Below are 21,064 nucleotides of genomic sequence, written 5' to 3'. Positions count from 1 at the left end.
GTGGAGCGGGTGAGACGCGGCAGCCAGGTGGACAGGCAGTGGGGAAGAGGAAACGTTCCAGAGGGGAGGGGCAGTGTGAGAGCAGGCCGCCCGCTGCGGCCCGCCTGTCAGTTACATCATCAGAATGGCTCAGAGTGAACCCCCAACATCAGTTCTTTTTTAAAACACCTTTGCGCTGAGTCTTACAACCGGCTCAGCCCGGAGGACCCAGTAGCAATCTATTTGCCGTCGTGGCACAAAGCCACCCTGGCAGGGGGCTTCCCTGGTGGCGCAGTGGTTGAGAGTCCGCCTGCCGATGCAGGGGACACGGGTTTGTACCCCGTCCGGGAAGATCCCACGTGCCGTGGAGCGTCTGGGCCCGTGAGCCATGGCCGCTGAGCCTGCGCGTCCGGAGCCTGTGCTCCGCAACGGGAGAGGCCACAACAGTGAGAGGCCCGCGTACCGCAAAAACAAAAAAAAAAAAAAAAAAAAAAAAGCCACCCTGGTGCTGCCATACCCCTGACCTACCTATAACCACCTTCAGAGGAGAAGGCAGCTTTCGTCATAACCCGGAACCCGCACCGGCCCACTCGCCCAGACACGGGCCCCCTTCCGCACAACCTCAGCGAGCGCGGCCCTGACTTGAGTGGCATTTACCAAAATGGGCCCAGCACCCTCGCCGGCCAATCAAAGCACCACCGTCGGAGGCTCGGGCCTGTCTGAAGCATTAACCAGGTGGAGACAAGTGCTGAGCGAGTTCTCGTAGACACACGCTGCCCGTCACCCCGTCCACCAGACGTGGGCATTCTTCCAAATGTTCACACAGACAAGAGCATGACCCTGTACAGAGCTGCTGGCGTGACACCCACTCAGCTGGGCCCGGGAAGCACAGCAGAGGAACTCTTGCGCTCAGAGCCTCTCCTGGCCAGAGCATCTCGTAAAGCATCCCGCAGGGCTGGATGGGGACCGGCAACTGACGCAAATGTGCTGGCGAAATCCAGCCCGTGTTTGGCAGCGTCACTTGACGTTTCGCAAAAGCTGGAAGCAGAGAACTGGAGCCGGGGGGCCGAGATTGGAAGATGCGTGGGTGAGCGGAGGAAGCTTTGCCAGAGACAGAGAAGAGGGGCAGCTGCTGACCTACCAGCCAGTGGGGCTGCTGAGAGTCCTGAAAGGGCCAGGATGAGTCACCAACCCCGCAGGGGGCTGAGTCCGCACGCCCCATGACCACCTTCTAGAAGTGGTGATGGACCTAGGCTACACAGAGATGAAGAGACCAGAAGGCTTGGTCCTAAGAAGGTAAAGATGGGCCGGGTGGCACCGTACCAAAGCCATGAACTCAGAGCTCCTGGGCTTAAATCACAGCTCCTGCTTATTAGCTCTGTGGCTTGATCAAGATGCCTAATTTCTGAAGAGCCATTTCTTTACCTGTCAAAGGGGATAAATGTGGCATCCACCTCAGGGCTGATCCGAGGACTGAACTACTAGCTAATAAATGTAAGATGCTCAGCATGGTGTCTGTTACACAGCAAGCATCCAACAGACGTCTGCTACTGTGAGTGTCATTAAAGACCGGAACAATGGAAGGCTAATAACAACAAAAACACTAGCAGCTGTACTGACCTAGTGGCACGTGCCATCACGGTTAACCCTCACAACTCCAGTACAAGGGGGACATTATTATTGTTCCACATTTTACACAGGGGGAAACTGAGGCTCAAAGACAGTTAACATATACGTCGCTAGTATTTATTGAGTGCTTACCGTGTGCCATGTATTACTTCATTTAATCCCCACAACAGCCATAGGAAGTATTATTATTATCCCCATCTTACAGATGGGAAACAGGCACAGAGTGGTTAAGTAACTCTTCAAATGTCACACAGCCAGTACAATGTAAACAGTAGAGTGAACCCGAGTCCATCTAACTTCGAAAGCCATGCTTTCAACTCAGCTCTGCCGCCCAGGTTTTAAGGCTAATTCAGGCTGCAAAAACCTCCACCACAGCCCAAAGGAAGGAAAAGAAATATCTGTTCTGAGAAGTCTTGTGAAAGCTTAAAGGATGAGTATGGTGTGCTAGGATGAGCAGCTCCCACGGGACACAGGGCCCCACAGGCCAGTGCAGCCTTGTGACCAGACACATCATGTGCCTACAGCATGCTGAGCGGTCCTTTCTGCAGCCTTGTATGTAGGCCTACAAACCAAACATATGCAGGCAAAACTCCAACCCCACCCAGAGCCCTGTGGATCTTCGGGAGATACTGCTGAGTGTTTACAGACAATTCAGGACCATCAGTTGCCAGGCCGATTCCTTCCAGAGGAACCATCTGTCATCTCCCGAGTGGACGACAGGCCGAAGATAGATGGGCTGGGGGCCGGGCGGGTGCTGACCTCAATGCCACCCAGCACGTCCTCCCCACCTGTGGTAGCAACGGCCCCGGAGACCACCAGAGGAGCAGGCCTACAGGCAAAACATCTGAGGATGAACCCCTGAAGCCACAGGCCATTCTCTGAGTCACCTTTAATGAGGAGGGAGGGAACACAAAACCCATGCCAGGAGGGAAAGCGTTTACTGGCTCCTTCCTGACTCTACAAGGTCATCTAAGCACAGAGCAGAGGGACACACTGCGCTCAACAGAGCACAAGCTGCTCGGCTGCTGAGCATCAATACCGATGAGGGCTTGGCTTTGCTGCGCCTCCATTTCGCTGCGGCCTTTCACCTTCCACAGCCTCTCCAGTTATGAATTGCTCATAGAGATCTCGTGGTCGAGGATGGATTAAGCTCTCAGTCTACAGAACTGAACCTCCCTCCTGTCTGAGGCCCCCCTCTTGACTGCTGACACTTAGAAATCCTTCAGGCTCTGCTCTGGATGTAAGCAGGGTCCTCTGTGGTGGGCGCTTCCCCGCAGGCACTCAGGCCTGTGCGAACTTCCAAGCTAAAGCTTGGCCGCCATATTCATGGGTCCAGCTTCCCAAACTCCTGGAAGCTTTCATGGAGCTAAAAGTGCCCAAAGCTGCTTAAGGCAGCATCTGTTCAAGGACACATCAAGGGGATCCCTGCTCCAAACCCCACAAGGTTTAAGATCTATTTCAGAGCCCCAGACAGCTGGAATCAGCTTCAACCTGTGCCTTCTAAAGACTCAGGACTGTTCTTGGGTCTCATCCTGGTCTCCTGAACCATCTCCCTTTCAGAAAGAGACCTAGTTTCTCAACAGAAGCTCTGGGGTCCCACTCTGAATTCACCCCTCTACCCTTGGCCCTGTGCCTTGCCTGGCACACAGCAGAGGTCCAGAAAATCTTTGCTGACTTATTGCACGATGTGTGGAGTTAACAGCCTCTCTTTAGTTTGAAAAGCTCCAGGTTCAAGGGCAACTGACCTCAGGCCTCTTTCATGAAGCCAGGGTGGCCAGGCGCAGTGTTCACAGCACTGGTAACCCCCCGGGATGATTTTGAAATAAGTGGTGCGACCTCAAGCTCAACCCGCACGGACAACGTGGTGTAATGAGCAGGCCGTTGACATTATAATTAATTCAAAGAGACTCCAGCCATTCCCAGCAAAGAAGGACACCAGGAAGCAAAGTATGAAGAAGTATTTTAATAGCTCAAACTCCAAGTCACTGTGTTCCCAGTTCTGGAGAGGTTCCTAAAAGAGGCAACTTTGGCCATTTTGGAAGCCAGCGTTCACCCTCCCGTGGTCTCGGCATCTCCCTCCTCTGGATGCTGACTCGGAGGAAAGCATAAACACGCCCGGTACCATCCTGGCTCCCATGGGACCTTCCTCTTACCTACGCGTTATAGCAACAGCCTTAGCTGGACTAAGAGGATGAGTCGGTTAAAGAAGGAGACAAACGTTGACTGTCCAAGCAGGAGCAGTCCAAGCTGGCAAGAAAAAGCACGCTGCATACATACGATACAGAAGGGCGAGCTTCTGCCTGCGGGTTTACAACATTACACTGGGTTTGCCTACGACCTATCAAGAAGGATTCTGCTGGCCAGTGTTTCTGCTGAACAAGCAACATGGCGGTCAAAAGTCTTGGGCATCCAATGCCACCAGCCCAGAGTCATCATGCATCGTCCACTGGAGAGTCTTTGAGGGAAACATGAAGTCCAGCTCATGCCTCTGCCTACGGGTCGATTTCTTCGGGAATCACGGTGATCATAATGTCTTCATTGCCCCTGCGGACAACCATGTTCAGGGTGCTTTCCTTCTTAATGACGTCGCTGACGTCGTTGGCGGAGACCACTGACTGTCCATTGATGCTAATGATGACGTCATTTTCCTTGAGCCCACCGCTGCAACACAAAGGGAAACGCAATTGTAATGTTTCCACTCCTCCTGGTCTAACTGCCACGAAAGGTGATCAACTTTACATCGACAGAGGCACAGTTTAGGACCTCAAAGCCCAGAGCAAACAGGGTGGGGTAATAGTTAACTTATGTGAGACTGGCTTAAACCACCAATGGGTTGCATTATTTCCTTTTGAGGTTTTTAGGCCACATCATCAATCATGTCCATTGTAGAAATGCCTACCAGCGCTTGTATGATCTTATCATAGATGGACCCCACAGGAGATGAGGATGTACCATCTACCATGTACCAGGACCGTGGCCAACTTGCTTGTAATGGGTGTTACAACTCAGAGAGCAGCTCCTACGGGGATGAGTTGATGGCTCTACTGTGAGACACCTGCTTTGTGCTGTTGCTGGGACTGTAGCTCTTCTGGATGACAGCGTCCGATAAGCGGTTATGGTTCTTAATGGTCTAGCACAGGAGTCAGCGAACTTTTTCTGTACACGGCCAGATAGGAAATATATTAGGCTTTGCAGGCCAGATGGTCTCCATCACAACTCAACTCCGCCGTGGTAGTCCAAAAGCCACCACAGACAATATATAATCTATTGGGCGTGGCCGTGACCCAGTAAAACTTCATTTACATAACACTGGAATTTGAATTTCACATCACTTTCATGTGTCCTAAAATACTGTTCTCATTTAAATTTTTTCAACCACTTAAAAATGCAAAATCGATTCTTCCAGATCTGGTTCCCAGGAAACCGTTTGCTGGCCCCTCCCTGGTCTAGCACCTCTCTCTGGATATTTCACTGATACAGGTAACAGACCCTGATTGTTAGTTGACCTACTTCTTTTCACATTATTTTGACGTTCCCTGGGTTATTTTTCTAGAGGTGTGGATAAGTATGGCCTGATTGATAACAGACATAATTAGCGAAGGCTTCAGGAGGAGACGCATCCAGCAGCCTAGGACAGGACCACTGCTTGAGGTCTCTGGGACGTTGCTCCTTCAAGCCTCTTTCCCCAGCCAGGCCTGTTCTGGAGACTCATAACAAGTCCGATATCACTCCTTCCATCTGATACCCATCCTCAAGAGGACTTTTGAAGATCGGAAGCAACCTTTTGCTGATGAGTCCTGAGCTGAACCAGGCTGGAAGTCCTGACTGGCAGGGTCGACCAAGGACGTCCGACCATTTTGTCAAGGATTCTCACAATCACCTGAGCTGATACGAAAAGAACAGCCCCCTGCCCCCTGCCCCCTACCTTCAGGAAACACAAGGATATTAGGAAAAGGGAAAATAATTCTAACTCACGCTTCTGCGGGGGTATCAGGAATTACTTCGATAATATACGCTCCTGAAAGCACATCTGGGAAGTCTCGGTGGCGATCCTTCAGCTCTTTGGCTTTGCTGCTCAGGACAAAGAACACCTGTATTAATGTTAAGTAACAACGGGGCTCCTGCCCGGCTTCTCCTCCTTCCCTGATTCTAACGTAAAACTCCTCCAGGGATTTTGATTCTGCTTCAAATTGCCTATTTCCTAGAGTTACTGGATAACAGCAAGGGAAGTGTTTTATCATTATTATTATTAATTGATAGTAGCTACCACTTAAGGAGTCAGTACAATATCATGGTTGGCCTGCTTTGGAGCCCCAGCTCTGCCGCTTCCTGACTGTGTGATCTTGGGCAGGTGCTTAACCTCTCTGTGCCTTAGTTTTCTCACCTGTAAAATAGGGATAACGACATGGGGTTGTCGTGAGGACCCAATGAGACCATCTAGGTCCAGCACCTGGCCCAGTGCCAAGCACGTGATAAATAGTGGGCGGGGTCGCCGTGGCTAGTGACCACTGCCACCACCCATTCATCCAAGCTTTGATACGCATGAAATCACTCAGTCTTCACCACATACCAACATGCCTGCACAGTTATCCTCATTCCGGAGAGGAGGACATTGAGGCACTCAGGGGTCAAGTCATCCCAAGGTCACAAACCAGGAAACAGTAGAGCTGGGACAAGAACTCAGGAAGCTGGACCCCAGGGCCCATATTCCTTCCTTATGCCTTCATCTCTCAGAGTTCCCAAACAAGACCTGATGCACATTTTAGTCTTGGCAAGCCAGCTGAGAAAGGTACCACCATTTATTACATGTGTCTAAACTATAGTCGTGTGTTCACAATTAATAGCTAATTAACTACAATAATTAATATATTAATATTTATATCAATATGTTCTGCTCTTTGCCAACTTCACCTACAAGAGTTTCAACCGAGCCCTTAGGTACCAGGACTCCTACGATTACACCAGATTTTTTCATCAAGTTTTAAATGCCAGTATGTTATGAGTCTGGCAGGCACATACCATAACTTCCACCAGCTTGGGAAAAACAAGCCCATCTGTCATGCTGGGCCTGACTGGCATTCCAGGAGCCTCAGGCCACAGGAGGCAGAACTAAGGAAAGGCAGGGCGCTCTGGGGCTGAGGGAGGTGTTTGGGGCACTCCTGGAATGTGAGTTTCAACAAAGCAAGTGGTGAAAGGAAGGCATGGGGGAGTGACGAACACCCCGGCTCTTCAGGCCTGCCTTCAAAGACGAATGGAATCTTCCAGAAGGAAGGACCTGCTCAGAACCCAGAAACAACCATGAAGGATAAAACAAGAGGCTAAGGCTAATGGCCCTTCTCTCTTTCCTCATGTTACTTAACTTTAACCAGAAACTGAGCTGTCTTGAAGCAGAGTAAGGTTTCCCTTTTAGGGGTGCCAATGAGAGTCTTCTGAAGTTCAGGTTTGTTTTAAATTTAAGACACAGACAGACACAGACATCCTGTTACCCACCTGGATGTCAGTGACATCATTCGGATGCCAATATACTTCTTCTTGGTGATGGCTTTGCCTGGTGTGACAACAAAAGGACAACAGAAGGTCAGCCCAGTTGGCGGCTGTGCCGGGTACACCACGAGCCATGGGGTTCAATCCCCCAGTTTGCTGTGTAGAGTCAGGACCATAGGGGGATGCGCTCGGCTTGTGGTTCAAATCCTGACTGGGATCCTAGCCTGCCTCCTCTCTTCCCCAGGTAGAAGGTAAACATCACACCTGCAAGGGATCCTGTTGAGCCTCAAACCCCCAGCCAGACTCGAGCAGAAGGTTCAATAAACATTTGTGGAATGAATGAGCTCCGTGAATCTCAGTTTTCTCATCAGTAAGATGGGACTAATAATTCCCACCTGATCAAGCAAAGGAATTAAATGACATAATGAATAATGAAGTGAAATGATGTACAGAAATCACCCAGGATCATGCCTGGTACATACCCGATTGAACCATATGACACATTCATGATCATAGGTCGAAAATAGTCCAACACCTATGACCTAATACCACAGGCTTAATAGCGTGCGTTCCTTTCCCTTCTGACCTTCAGGGTGTCGTTTTCCCTGACCCAAGTCCCCGTGGGGCACCCCAGGCCTAAATCTCCCAAGGGCTGCCTGGGCCTTGCTCTACCTTTGGCTTGTCGGTCGTGGGATTCCGTTAGGAACTTTTTAATCTTATCAGATGGAATTGCAAAGGAGATACCAGCTGTCACTTTCAGTGTGTTAATTCCAATCACTTCACCATCCTGAAAAGCAAGATGGAAACAGCTTACTGAATCCATGAAGGTTCACCTGAAGATATGCACCAATAGAGAGCAGAGAATTTGCAAGAAAGGAGCCTTGGAGCTTCTTCAGAGAAATGTGTGAGGTGGGGGGAGCTGGAGGGAGGGGGCTCCTGGGTCGTAGAGGGAAAGGCCTTACTTGGGCAGCGTAAGCCAATCTCAGCAACGGAAGAATCGACACCCACTCGACTCAGAGCTGAGTGATCACCACGCCGAAAGCACAGCAACAGACACAAGAGACAGTTTCAAAATGCACATTTGCTCCTTTGGCATGGATACATTTCCAAAAGCCCCAGAGTCCTTTAGATGGCTGTCCAAACCTTCCTGCTTCCCCCATTTCCAGTGATCTTAAGGTTCCTCTGCTGACGTCAGGGAGAAACAACCTTAGCACTTAGGGCAGACAGACTTCATCATCAGGAAAACAAAGCCTCACCTCCGAGCAGACGCCGGGGCACTCGGGGCGGGCAGAGGGCTCACAATCGCATCTCACTGCCTCTGCTTGTCACAGACTAGCTTTAAGTCATGGAGGAAGCCAGTCTACAGGGTGTGCTTCAATTCAAGATAAATTCACAGTTCAGTGAACGCCACACCATAGGAAATAATCCTGGTATAACGGTCTTGCCTCACACCATCCAACCATTATTCTGAACACTACTGTTAAAGGGTCGTTCAACTCGGACTTAGAAGGGAAAACTGCCAGGACAGTTTAAGTCACTTCTAGCACATTTCCCGTAGCGCTGAGAATTCAGTCCCCGACTCAGAGGGACCATCAAGAAGGCACTGCCATCCTGCGCTTTGCTAAACAAGGCCTCGATTTCATCACCTGTAAATGAGAGTTGGATCGGTGACCCTGAGCTGCACCCTGGCTCTGACTGTCTGATTCTAAGGCTTCCCTTTTTTGCTTAAATAAAATATAAACTTAGGTGACATCTTTGTGAGCGGGGTAACTCCTCATTCCAGCCTGGTCTTAGAGGAGGGCCCCTGGCCAAGACAAACCCTGTGGATGAGCCACGCCAGCTCCTTAGGCAGCGTAGGGACAGGCCAGAACTGCTGACACCTTCAAAATAAAGACCCACTCCTTTAACCACTCCTGGATTGGACCTGAATTCCAATGCCTTTGCTTGTAACTTTGAAACATAAGCATGTCTGCTGGCACAGCAGTTCCAATCCAAACTCCATCGTGCCTTATTCTTTCCAGAAAAGATAAGAAGAGTAATTTGCAAGGTACAGTACAGTCACAGATGTCACTTTAAAAGAATTAGATAATGTGCTTTGGCAAGTTCATGTCTGAAAAGAAACCAAAAGAGGAAAAAAGACATGTACATAGATTTTTAAAAGGCCTTACCAGGTTTACTAATGGGCCTCCGGAGTTTCCATACTGAAATTAAGCAAAAATTAAAAGGTTATGAGTTTATGTCATTACATGGTCCAATCTACTTCTCTGCCGGGCAGGTCCCTGAGTGCAAGCTCTTGCCGCAGTTTTGTTCCTGTCTACCTAATATTTTGCTGGGAAAAAAAGGACCTTAAACAATTTTCAGAAAGTTTTAGATGTGCCATAAAGGGGATATATATAGATATAGATAGATAGGTAGATAGATGGATAGATTTTTTTTTTTTTTTTTTGCTCCAAAGCCCAGAGGCCAACTACAAATTCCCAAAACACCCAACACATCTTCCTTGTCTTGGCAATAGGCTGGCTGCCCACTTGCTCCAGTATCACAGTATTTCAAATCTTCAAAACCGCCCCCCTACATCTATGTGACCCCTACTTTGCTGCTTGGCCTGGAAATCCACATGGTTTGCTCTATTTCCATTAGTTCATGAAGATCACAAGAAAGTTTGGGAATAAAGCCTACCAGAGGCAGCGAGTGCACAAAACACGCTGTGTTTCTTATTTATTAGATAGATGTAAGGGAAAATGCTTTTTAGAAACGTTAATCCTATAGGGAAACAGCTGAAGTGGAAAAATGTGACTTAAAAAAGATTCCATTGATGAGATTGTGTGTGATAATCCTTGACCTCATTAGACATCGAATGGGTCGGCCTGATGCCAGACTGCTCCCCGCCCCCACAAGGCAATGCAAACTCCTCTCGGGGCTACAGAGCCTGTGCTGAGGTGAGCATCCCTCCTGCCACAAAGTTGAACAAGCAGCTCCAGCCAGGGGTGGCTGACCCTGGGGCGGGGCGGGAGGGGGCATGGAGAGCTCCTCCGGGCTGCAAACTTTGGCAAATCTTAAGTTCCCGTCACAGGAGTCCCCGGAGATTGCCAACAGGCTGAAGACCAACCCTCTGCCTCATCTGCTTTAGGGGATCCTTGAAAGCACCTTGAGGGTCCTGACTCCAGCCCTGGCTCCTAAGCCCAGCTCAGCTTTCCAAAATCCCACCCGACCCTGCAGCGGAGAGGGCTCACGTTGATGATGGCGTCTGTCTGGATGTAGTCCATGTCCGAGTTCCGGAGTCCCAGCTCTTTGCCGCCTCGCTGGGTGGTGCTGACGATACCAGTGGTGACAGTGTTTTGAAGGGAAAACGGGCTTCCAATGGCAACCACAAACTCTCCGGGCCGCAGCTCCGAGGAGCGGCCAAGCAGTAGCACAGGCAGCTTCCCCTGGAAACACAAGGTTGGCGTTGCTGCATTTGGTTAAGTGAACAGAACGGATAAACGCACAGATGTCGTGGAATGCCAAGCAAGGGACACCGCTCATACTCACCAGGCCTTGCAGGAAACCGAGGTCAGGCCTAGCATCCCTTCCCGGCTGAGGACTGTCTTCCCTCCCACCCAAGATAATCAGTGCCTCGTTGTAAGCTGCTGCAAGTCAAGTGCACACTGCCGCTGCCACACGCCAAGGAAGACGTGGGACCGATACTGGAGGCCAACTCAGGGTCTCAGCACATCTTGAAGCTATCAGCAGACTTGCTCTGAAACCCGGAGGCCAGGAGACAGAGGGGGACACGTTTAGGACTGGGGGCGAGCCTGACTGCAGCACTCTTAGAGAGCCACAGGGAAGGATCCAGAGCCCACGCCCCTGGGGGGAGGGGAAGGGGTGGATCTGCCCCCACTTATCATAGGCTCGTCCCTCCTGGGTTCTGAAGAATCAGCTCTGTGGGGCTGCAGCTGCCCTGACTCCATCCGGTGCATCTCTGTGCTAAGCACATGCAGTCCTGGGGAGGGGCAGGGGTGGGGCCGGGGGCAACAAGGCATCCAGGGCCCCGAGACGCCAAGACCCAGGAGGTGGGCTCTCGGGCTTCCCTGGTGGCGCAGGGGTTGAGAGTCCGCCTGCCGATGCAGGGGACACGGGTTCATGCCCCGGTCTGGGAAGATCCCACATGCCGCGGAGCGGCTGGGCCCGTGAGCCATGGCCGCTGAGCCTGCGCGTCCGGAGCCTGTGCTCCGCAACAGGAGAGGCCACAACAGTGAGAAGCCCGCGTACCGCAAAAAAAAACAAAAAAAAAACAAAGAGGTGGGCTCTCTCCTTGCCTGGAAAGGTCTTGCATCGACCACGTCTGCTCCCGTCCCTGGTGGGCTGATTAACCCAACAAAGCCTGGTTGACCCCCAATGCCCTGTGAAGGCCAGGCAGAGTCAGAAGCCCCAAACTACTCTTCAAACCAAAACTGGACAAAATAAAGCCAGCTCTCGTCACTAGGGCTGAGAGCTGGGCTTCCGTCTGAGAAGGCTCTAAGCTCTCCTCCCTCCCTTCCTCCCTGGAGCCAGGCAAGCCTCCGAGTTCCTTTCTCCTTTGTTTCCTGAGACAAAAATGAGCAGCTGCTCTGAACAGTGTGGACCAGCCCAGAAAGCAAAGAGCTGGCCCAGGCCTAGTGCGAATTGCGAGGTAAGCGTCCTCATGTTCGTCCACCTCGACAAAGAAGGAAGGAGGAGAGGAGGCTGGGAGGATGCAGGGGGTGAAAACCAGCAGTTACTTAGCACTTCCTTCGCCAGGGATGAAGCAGACACCAGCTGATGAGATGGGGAGATCACTGGGCCCATTTAACAGATGAAGGCACTGAGACTCCAAGCAACTGTGTGACTTGAGACCGGCCAGAGATTTAAAAGTGCAACCCCGAACCCAGACTCTCATCCACCACAAAGTACTGAGTCACAAAGAACCCTCTCTGACCCCAAATAAGGAAGATGCTGGTCAGGAACAAGCTGGGTCAGAAAACACAAGGAGGAAGAAGGGATATCGAAGGAGGGATCCAAGACCTAAACCTTTCAGGGGCTGCATGAGGAGGGATGCCCCTCAGATCACAGGTACTGAGAAGCCTAGAAGAGCGCCCCAGTGAAGAGCACAGACCTGGGACCAGGCGGCCTGATTAGATCCTGGCTCGAGCTTACAGCCACTCTGGTCCTCCGTGTTCTCATCTGGAAAACGGGAATAACGCAGCACACTTATCTCATTGGTGTGTTGTGAGAATTAAGCGACTTGAGACCTGAACGGCTCTTTGAAGAGCACCTGGCTCAGTTAAGCATCATGTAATTGGGACATGTAAGCATCAGACGTGTTGGTTATTGTTATCAATATCAGGGTCTGTGCAGTCTCAATGGGGGAAACCCCACCAACGAAACTCCCACAAAGTAGCGCGTGTCACCCAGCCCTCCACCTAGGAGGAGGCTGGTGGCACAGGCCTGCCCTGACAGTGACACTTTGCCCTTGCGGTCACCTGAGGCTGGCGTGCGTGGTACTGCCCTGGAGGGGGCAGCCTGCAGTCCCCACTCCCCGAGCTCAGTCAGAAGCACGCCAATGAGCTCAGCGTGGCCTGTTTACCCTGGGCCTGCGCCAGCCGCCCCTGCCAGGAATGACTTCATCCAGTAGCCACAGCGGGTGGGTGGGCAGGAGTCAGGGCCAGTGATGAGCGCTGGCCACTGTGGGGAGGCCCGCCAGGGACACTACCACTCCTTCAGGGCTCAGGGACTGCTTTCAGGGCTGGGCTTGGGGGGTGGGCAGGGGGACACAGTGGCGAAGGCTCCTGGGCTGGGTTTGCCAGGCTGCCCAAGATTACAGTTGCTTTTCACCAGCTTCAAGGCACGAGTGCAGGTTCAAACACAGAAAGGCGGGCCCAGCCCACATCAGCTCAGCCACAAGCCGAGAACCACATCAGAAAGTTACAGGGCAGGACTGACTGCGGAGGGTCTTAATTAGCATTTGCTCATCCCCCACCCCCCACCCCGTTCCTCCACCTCCACCCTCTCGGAAGGGGGCCAGACCCAGGCCCCTGCGTCTCAGGGGGTTGAGAAGGCAGAGGGGGCCAAAGACAGCGCTCCCTGGAACGCCCCTCTTCCAAGTCTGAGCTCAGGCCCAGGGGATGGGAAAAGGAGGCATGTGATCTTGGGGGGCAGAAGCTGTGAGGACGGAGGGGAGAGACCCCCAGGAGGGAAGGAGAACCCCCAGGGCCTGCTGCTCGGCCGGCTGCACTCACTGGGGAGGAACAGGCCTGTGGCCAGTAACGGGGCCCAGAGAAGCCAGTGGATGAGCTTGGCTCCAGTGCAGTGAAGTCACCACACTGTAGTGACCATGCAGGCTTGGACAAGTGGACACCAGTGATAGGAGCCCAGAGTCTCCCCGAGGACCAATCCTCACGTCAACACAAGGGGAAGAAATTCGGATCACAAGTGGTCATTTAGCCAAACCTGCACCGATGGCAACACCAAGTATCACCTTGTTTAAGTTTTTATTCACTCAAACATCTCCTAGATTCTAAAGGACAATCATAAGACAGAAATAAGCAAGTGGACACATATCAAGGGGGATCCTTAAGACTATGAAGCTTGGACTGATGTGAAAGGAATGACACAGGTGACATTTTACCTCCCGGGTGACAAAGCTCTTTCATGACCCCCTTGGCAGTTAGGGCATGTTTCCTCCCATCTTACAGATGTGGAAACTGAGGCTCAGAGAGGGAGTGACTCCTCACAGCTCATGAGCAGCCTGGTTAAACGAGAGAACAGGTCCCCCACCTCCCAGACCTTCACTCCTTGTAGGTGTTAATGTGAATTCTAATTGTAGGCAGAAATCTTTGCAAGAGAGTGACGTGGGGCAAATGTGGGCCAGGCCAGATTTACAGCCCTTCATGAGGTCACAATGCCTTTTGGGGGCCATTTGGCTCCTGTTTCCCGCAGGTGCCAGCGGGCCACACAGGCATCAGGCTCTCCAGCCGGCTCCAGATCCAAGTGGGGCTCATTCTCAGCCTCCCTCCTCACCCTGGGCCTGTCTGCTCGGCGCAGCTATACCTCTGCTGGCCAAATTCCTATTCGGCAACTGAGCATTTTATTCCACAGCTGTCTAGACACACGCTCCATGGGGGGACTCGGGGGGAGATGAAAAGCAGATACAGCTGGAAGCGCCAAGGCACGCCTCGGCCTTGACCTGCGGATGGGAAACCCTGGGGCCACCCGTTCCTGGTTTAACCCTGCGCTACTGTCCGCAGGCTGGTTCCCAGGCCGCCCACATCAAAGCCGGCTCCAGGCTCCCTGCGGCAGACACTCTGTCTGAGCCTCCCTGTGAAGCGGCCCAGCCACAGGCCATCTTGGAGATGCCCGACCCTCTCCTAACAGCCCACATCTCAGCATCTCGCAGGAGCCTCGCAACACGCCTACGAAGTAAAGGCACAGACATCCATCCTCCACTTGGCAGGCGGGAGGAGCAGAGTGGGGAGGAGGGAGACTGGGGCGTGCGGCTCCTGTTCCTTGTCTCCAGATTCTCCAAACACTGGCAGGGAGGGAGGGTGAAATGCAAGTCGGGTACACAGCAAAGCCGGGATGGGGAGTTTGAACGTGGCGAAAGCTCAACCCCGAGGCTCCGGGTCAGAACTGAGCAGGAGCCCTCGGGCCCCACCAGGACAGCGTGCAGCTCACGTTGTCCCAATCCCTCCAGGACGAGGGGCATCCCAAAGGGAGTCCATCACACTGCCCATTCTCAAGGTCACGCTCTTGTTCATGAGAGGGAGGAACCTGGGAGGCCAGTGAGAAAGAGGGGACGTCCGCGCTGAAAGGCACAGCACCCTCGGTTTGCAAGTGACTCACTTGTGCTACATGCCGGCCGCACAGCAGAGTCAGCAAGGGGGGCTGGAAGGGAACACGGATCCCGAGAACAACCGGGTCGTTGGCCATGCCAGCCAGGTCGATGGAGACAGCCCAGACGAGGGTGTTAGAGTCCTGCGTGTGGACTCCATGTCCGAGTTAAACTAACTACGAGCCGTAGGCAGGATACGAATTGTGTGATAGATTTACTGCTAAAACCTGGAAGAGGTTGGTGAGTGGCATGATCAAAGAAGGCTCTTACCGTTCGTTTAGATGCCAACAAACAAACAGACAACAACCAGCAGGCCTGGCATCACTGCTCCCACAAAACGCTGCCTACATGAAAGAGAACTTTCTCGACAAGCATTCACTGAGGACGGGCCTGGCACAGGGAACATGAAAGATCAACAAAACCCACCCGTGCCCTCCAGGCTTACTGTCCGATGGTGGGGGGAAACACACAAGCCAGCAGAACACACAGCAGTAAAAAGAGATAAAATCCATCTCCCTCCCCAAGGGCAGCTCAGCCTAGAATCTTCCATAAAGGCTAAATATAGATCAACACTAAAAATGATTTGGGTGCATCAATTAGGGTTTTTTTTTTTTTTCAGCTGCAAGTAACAAAAAACCCAATGCAAAATGGAGTAAACATCCACCTGCTCAAGGGCGTGATGGCAGGGCTGATCACTTCAAAGGCTCAAGGACAACGTCAAGAAGAAGCTCCTGCCTTCTTTCCATCTGATCAACGGCCGCCTGGGCTCATGGTCACAGGAGGGCCACCATCATTCCAGGCATGACACAAAGACGTAGCAATGCCCACTGGAAGTAATAGACTCTTTTCTCCCTTGTGTGTCTCTTCAGAAGAGCTAAGAATCCAGAAGCGCCCAGCACATTCTTCCTCGTGGGTCATCAGCCACTGCCTGGTCATAAGGTTATCCTCAACCACCCTTAGGCGGGGGGGATCGTAGCCCTGGTGACTGCCTTAGCCTCTCAGGATTTGCCTGAGTTAGGAATGGGGGGGGTCAGGAGTGGACCTAAAACAAACTCAGGGCTGTGCCAGCAGGGAGGAGAAGGGCTGCGTGCTGGGCCACCATCAGAGTCCACCGAAGCTTAGGAAAAAATGGTTCCTTTTACAGTGGTGATGCTAATACGTGTCTGGAAACATCTGTAGGTGTATATTCCTTCAGGCAGCTTTCTTTTTTTGGCGGAGGGGAGAAAGAGGAGAAGTCTGATTCAAAGGAAAGCAATGGCCACACATTTCCAGGGCAGTCAGCGTGAAATACAAGTGGTCCGAGCAGAGCCTCGTCAGTGTAGACAAACCTCCCTCTTATTCGCATGCCCTACACGCCTTGTGCTCTGTCCATGAGCAGATGGGACGGGCATAGTGCCCATTCCGCTCACCAGGGGACCGACGGTCCTGCAGCTGGTGGTGGTGGTACCGAGAGCCCAGGTGTTCTCACCAGTGCTCACTGCCCAGATGCTCAGGGTGCACAGCCAGCCACCAATAAAGAGCCTCTCTGTGCCAGACCTTCCACGGGGCAGGGGCAGGAGACGGGAGCAGAGATGACACACAACAGGGCCAGGGAGCTGAAGGAAATCAGGGCAGAGGCCAGCCAGAGGAAGCCAAGGTCACACGTCCTCAGGGTGAGGGCCCAGGCCACGGTGGTACCCTCAGACAAGCCCCGGCTGTGTGGCACTGCCTGCTTCACGGGCTCGCTGTGTGGCCTGGGCTCCCCCTGAAGGGCCATCACAACTGCTGATTCCCACAGGGAAGAAAAGGCCTGTGCTGAGTAAGGGCCCTGGCTGATGACTCGCTATGGGCTTATCCTCCCGCATCCACAAAGGGTGGTGCAGAGTGAAGACACAGACAAAACACGCACACAGCACCACCACAGCCTCCACGCAGACTGGGAGCACACAGTCCCAGGGAGCAAGGCATCCGTATTAACTCACTCTGACCTTGGGCCACTTGACAGACTTCTCTGGGTCTCAGTTTTATCACTTCTAAAATAAGGGAGTCGAGCCTGGTGATGTCCAAAGTCATCCCAGCTCGGACAATTAGGGATCTTTCCAGAAGACCTGGTAGATTTCAAAAAAAAAAAAAAAAAAAAAAAAAAACCTATTAGCAGACAATGGTTAAATTGGTGAGATCAAAACAGCACCAGATGTACTTCCCTGGTGGCTCAGTGGTTAAGAATCCACCTGCCAATGCAGGAGACACGGGTTCAAGCCCTGGTCCGGGAAGATCCCACATGCCGCAAAGCAACTAAGCCCGTGTGCCACAACTACTGAGCCTGAGCTCTAGAGCCCGCGAGCCACAACTACTGAAGCTCAACACGCCACAACGACTGAAGCCCGTGCGCCTAGAGCCCATGCTCCGCAACAAAGAGAAGCCACTGCAATGAGAAGCCCGCGCACCGCATCGAAGAGTAGCGCCTGCTCGCCACAACTAGAGAAAGCCCGTGTGCAGCAACGAAGACCCCACACAGCCCCAAATAAATACAAATAAATAAATAAATTTATTTTTTTAAAAAGGAAAATCAAGCACCAGAGTCCTTCATAAATCTCTTTTCATACAACTTCGCAAAGAGGTCAGATGATCCCTGCAAACTCTTACGGCCGCAAGAGGTAAGGGGATTCCTGGAATTCTGCAGACGCTGGCCCAGCCGGCAATCACCCAGAGCGGACCTGAAAACAATGAGCCACCAACATGTCAGCTTCTGGCCGCCCTGGGTTTGGCCTAAAAGCCCTTGAGCGCTTCTCTCGTTGCAACCTCATTCACTAAAGCTTGGAGAGAAGAGCAATAAAATGAACAAATAAAACTAAAAGAAAAATTGGCAACTTTCTTTAACCTCATGAGGCAAGTCAACTACTTCTTTCTCTTCCTTGCAAAGTATAAACTGCTCCTGTTACAAAAATATTTTTGTTGCTGAATCTGCAGAAGCCACTGTATCCGCCAGCCGCCCAGCACACCGTTTTCAAGAGGCTGGGGCTTGCAGGCTGGTGGTGTGTGTTGGATGAAGTTTGCTTCAAAGGTTAATGTTGCAGCAACTGGCTGAGACTCAACTAAGTGATTCAATGTGTCTTCTGGAAACAGTTATGCTAACCTTTCATTTTCTTTAAAAAATATGCAATGGGGGAAAAGAGCACGTCTCCCGTGCGCGTCCCCCACACACAGCAAGAAGCAGTGCCATTGAACTTGCGTGCTTCGAAGGAACAGCAAACTAGACCACAGAGTTCAGGGGGATGTTAGCAGCTAAGACTTGCCTGAGACACAAGGATCCTGCCTGGGGAAGGAGGGAAGTGAGCCCACGAGGGGCTGAGGGACCGGGAAGTGTGAGCAGATGGGTGGACCCAGGTGAACCACAGATCTGCTACGTAATTGGCAGGGCCCAGGACAAAATAAACATGGGAGACCCCTTGTCCATAAAGTGCATAAAAAGTGCCGTGAAAGGTACTAAAATATAAAGCTTTCTTTTTTCTTCTATATTCTCTCTCTCCCTTCATCTGTCCCGACGTTTTTATTTGCTGTTTAGTGTCATGCTCCCTGGGGCACAAAGATTTCCATGGGGTGAGTGCAGACCCAGGAGACTCAGACTCAGTGCCCTGCTCAGCAGCTACTGGACAGACCCATGCACTGTGCCCGAGCAGGGACAGGGTAGCAGAGCCAGGCCTCTCTCCTTCCCAAGAGCTCACTGCCCCAACCCACAGAGGATGGACCACCCCCAAGGGCACTGCAACTTCCTTCGGCACCAGGATGCACTAGGTACCTGGACGGGGTGGAAAAGGCTTAGCCCTGCCTCGCTGCCAGCAGGATGACCTGTGGCATCATCCACCCGCTGCCCAAGATGCTGTGGGGTGTATGTACCCTATGCCTGTACTCCCTGGGGGAAGGAGGGTGGCAGTGATTGCTGTGCGGGGTCAGAGGTCCCAGGGGCCAGAGAAGCAGGGAAGCCAAGAACCCATCCTGGGGAGGTAGGAAGGCAACAGGAAAAGGAACAGTGCGGAGGCCAAGGCTCTAAGCCCCAGCACATACTCCACTGTCTCATCAGACTTCACTTACAAAGCACAAATTCAAAGATAAAATTAAAACAAAGACCTCAGAGCATTAAACCCTCAAGCAGGGTTCCATTCTGAGCATAGGGTCTGTAAGGGCACAGGTCACATGCCCATGAAGCAGCTGTGCCGGGGGAGGAGGAGGTGGACCAAGACTGAGATGCTTGGGATTCAGACTAGAGAGCGTAGAGGTTATCAGTGATGACAAGGTCAAGGGTACAACCAAGGGAGGGCGGCTGCAGTGAGCAGGTGAGCCGAGAGGCCAGGCCAGGAAGGACCTGCGACACAGCACCGAGATCACAGCACGCACAGAACTCGGAAGGACGGTGTAATCAAGTTACCCCCATCCGTTTCCCCAGATTGACATATTATAGTTGCTCTACAGGGAGGGCAGGAGGGGAAGAGGTGGGATGAGCGGGGGGATGTTCAGGTGGGACAGACAAGAGAAGTGGGGGAGATGGAGGGAAAGAGAGAAAAGGAACAGAGGATGGTTACACAAAAACAAAACAGAGAAAGGGCTAATGAAGCCAACTTCCCCCTCACTGTTTACGCACACCACCATGATACTTAGACTCCTTTAAGCTACATCAAGAAACGCTGGCATTTCAAATTTTCCCATATAGAAATGTCAACATTTCTATACGGGAGCCCGACAGCCAGTGACTGTATATAGTCTGTGGCATGGAGACCAGGAGAAACACCATCTCATCCAGTGTAACTTTTGTCTTCTCATCTATCAGCCCCTCCACTTTTATCTGGCGACTTCAAGTTAGCCACTGCTGCTACAACGTTGTTTGGCCGATAAATATTTATGAAAATCATTGGATGTGAAAGTGAATATATGAACAAATAAACAAATCAGATGTTAAAAGATCCATTAGGATCTTAAAATTGGGATTAGTCCAATATTTGGACTAACCTTGGGGTTAGCCAGGGCCTGGCATTTCAGTTTGGGTAAGGACTCCGGATGCAGCCTGGTTTTCAGCCGTCTATATGGTGGCAGGCTCAGGGCTCAGGTGGGTAAAGGGACAACTTATACCCACCAGCTCCGCAAAGGGAAGGGCTGTGGTCTCACTCTGTTTGGTAGGTTCAGTGCTCAACACACAGCAGCCACTCGGTAACTGCTGAACTGAATTGAGGGCACAGTGACCATTACCCATGACCACTTAGAGCTCATGTGGCTCCATATGCAGGATATATCGTTCTTGTAAAATTTATTCTAAAAAATTCTTAAAGACGTATAACCTCCTCTAGATAAAAATAATTTGAGATGGTCAATGACACAGGGCTTACTACAATAAGTTAATCCATATCTCTTTATGACATAAAATGGTGGCATAGGAAATATTCTAGCCACAGGGCCAATGGTTTCTATGAGCTGCCTGGCAGCCAAAGCAAAAAGGGAAATACCCTGAGTCCTATGTTCTCGTTATCAGATTCTGGTGCCTTATTTAACAAAAGTGACTTGTTGCTTAGCACATTTATTAGAATAATCAGTCCTCAGTTCACCAGAATGTCTTATTTCTGCCTTGCCATAGAAAGTGGTTGGTTTTAGGAAACCAGTTTTGGGAAACTGCCTCCATCCTGCCATGAATAAGAGGTGACCGGCTCATTATGAATCCTTTGCACTTCTAGACTCTCAGGAGATTGACATAAGAAATTGGAGCTTTCCAGAGTACGATCAGGAACCCCAAAGAACCAAGGCCAATAAGATACATGGACAATATGCAGAAGAACCAGCTAACCAGAGGCACTGGCTTGTGGTCTGGAGGCCTCTAAAAAACTCCCTGGGAAATAAGTTTGCACTGGGCCGAAGGTCCAAGTCCTCAGGATGGGCAGAAAAGGAAATCTAAGCAAGCCTAGGTACCCCACTCTTCCCCTTGGCTGGCTCTGTCTGTCCTCCACGTCTCAGCTTGGATGTTACCTCCTCAGATAAGCGTCTCTGCCTATACTACCTTCAGGGTCTCCCCAGCCCCAGTGCCTTCTCCTGCTTCTTCTATCTGTTCCTTCATTGTACCAACCACCATATTTATTCCAGTTTACCTGTTTCCCACACTAGACCGTAAGCTCCATGGCTTTT

At 51.6% G+C, this 21,064-nt stretch overlaps 1 protein-coding gene across 1 annotated transcript in view; it reads right to left on the bottom strand.

Annotated features, from left to right (window-relative positions):
• Positions 1-3,556: 3,556 nt before the first annotated feature.
• HTRA1 (HtrA serine peptidase 1) overlaps positions 3,557-21,064 on the bottom strand; it is a gene marked incomplete at its 5' end in the record, with an annotated part of 63,374 nt that continues 45,866 nt past the window's right edge. Inside the window, 6 exons of the mRNA XM_079696922.1 lie at positions 3,557-4,269; positions 5,584-5,679; positions 7,099-7,156; positions 7,765-7,879; positions 9,261-9,293; positions 10,326-10,520. Coding sequence (XP_079553048.1) covers positions 4,101-4,269; positions 5,584-5,679; positions 7,099-7,156; positions 7,765-7,879; positions 9,261-9,293; positions 10,326-10,520 — 666 coding nt within the window. The 3' untranslated portion in view covers positions 3,557-4,100. The remainder of the gene's footprint in view (positions 4,270-5,583; positions 5,680-7,098; positions 7,157-7,764; positions 7,880-9,260; positions 9,294-10,325; positions 10,521-21,064) is intronic.

The sequence above is a fragment of the Hyperoodon ampullatus genome, assembly GCF_949752795.1.
Source record: "Hyperoodon ampullatus genome assembly, chromosome: 1".
In the NCBI taxonomy this organism is placed as follows: Eukaryota; Metazoa; Chordata; class Mammalia; order Artiodactyla; family Ziphiidae; genus Hyperoodon; species Hyperoodon ampullatus.
This window is presented reverse-complemented; position numbering and strand designations above follow the sequence as displayed.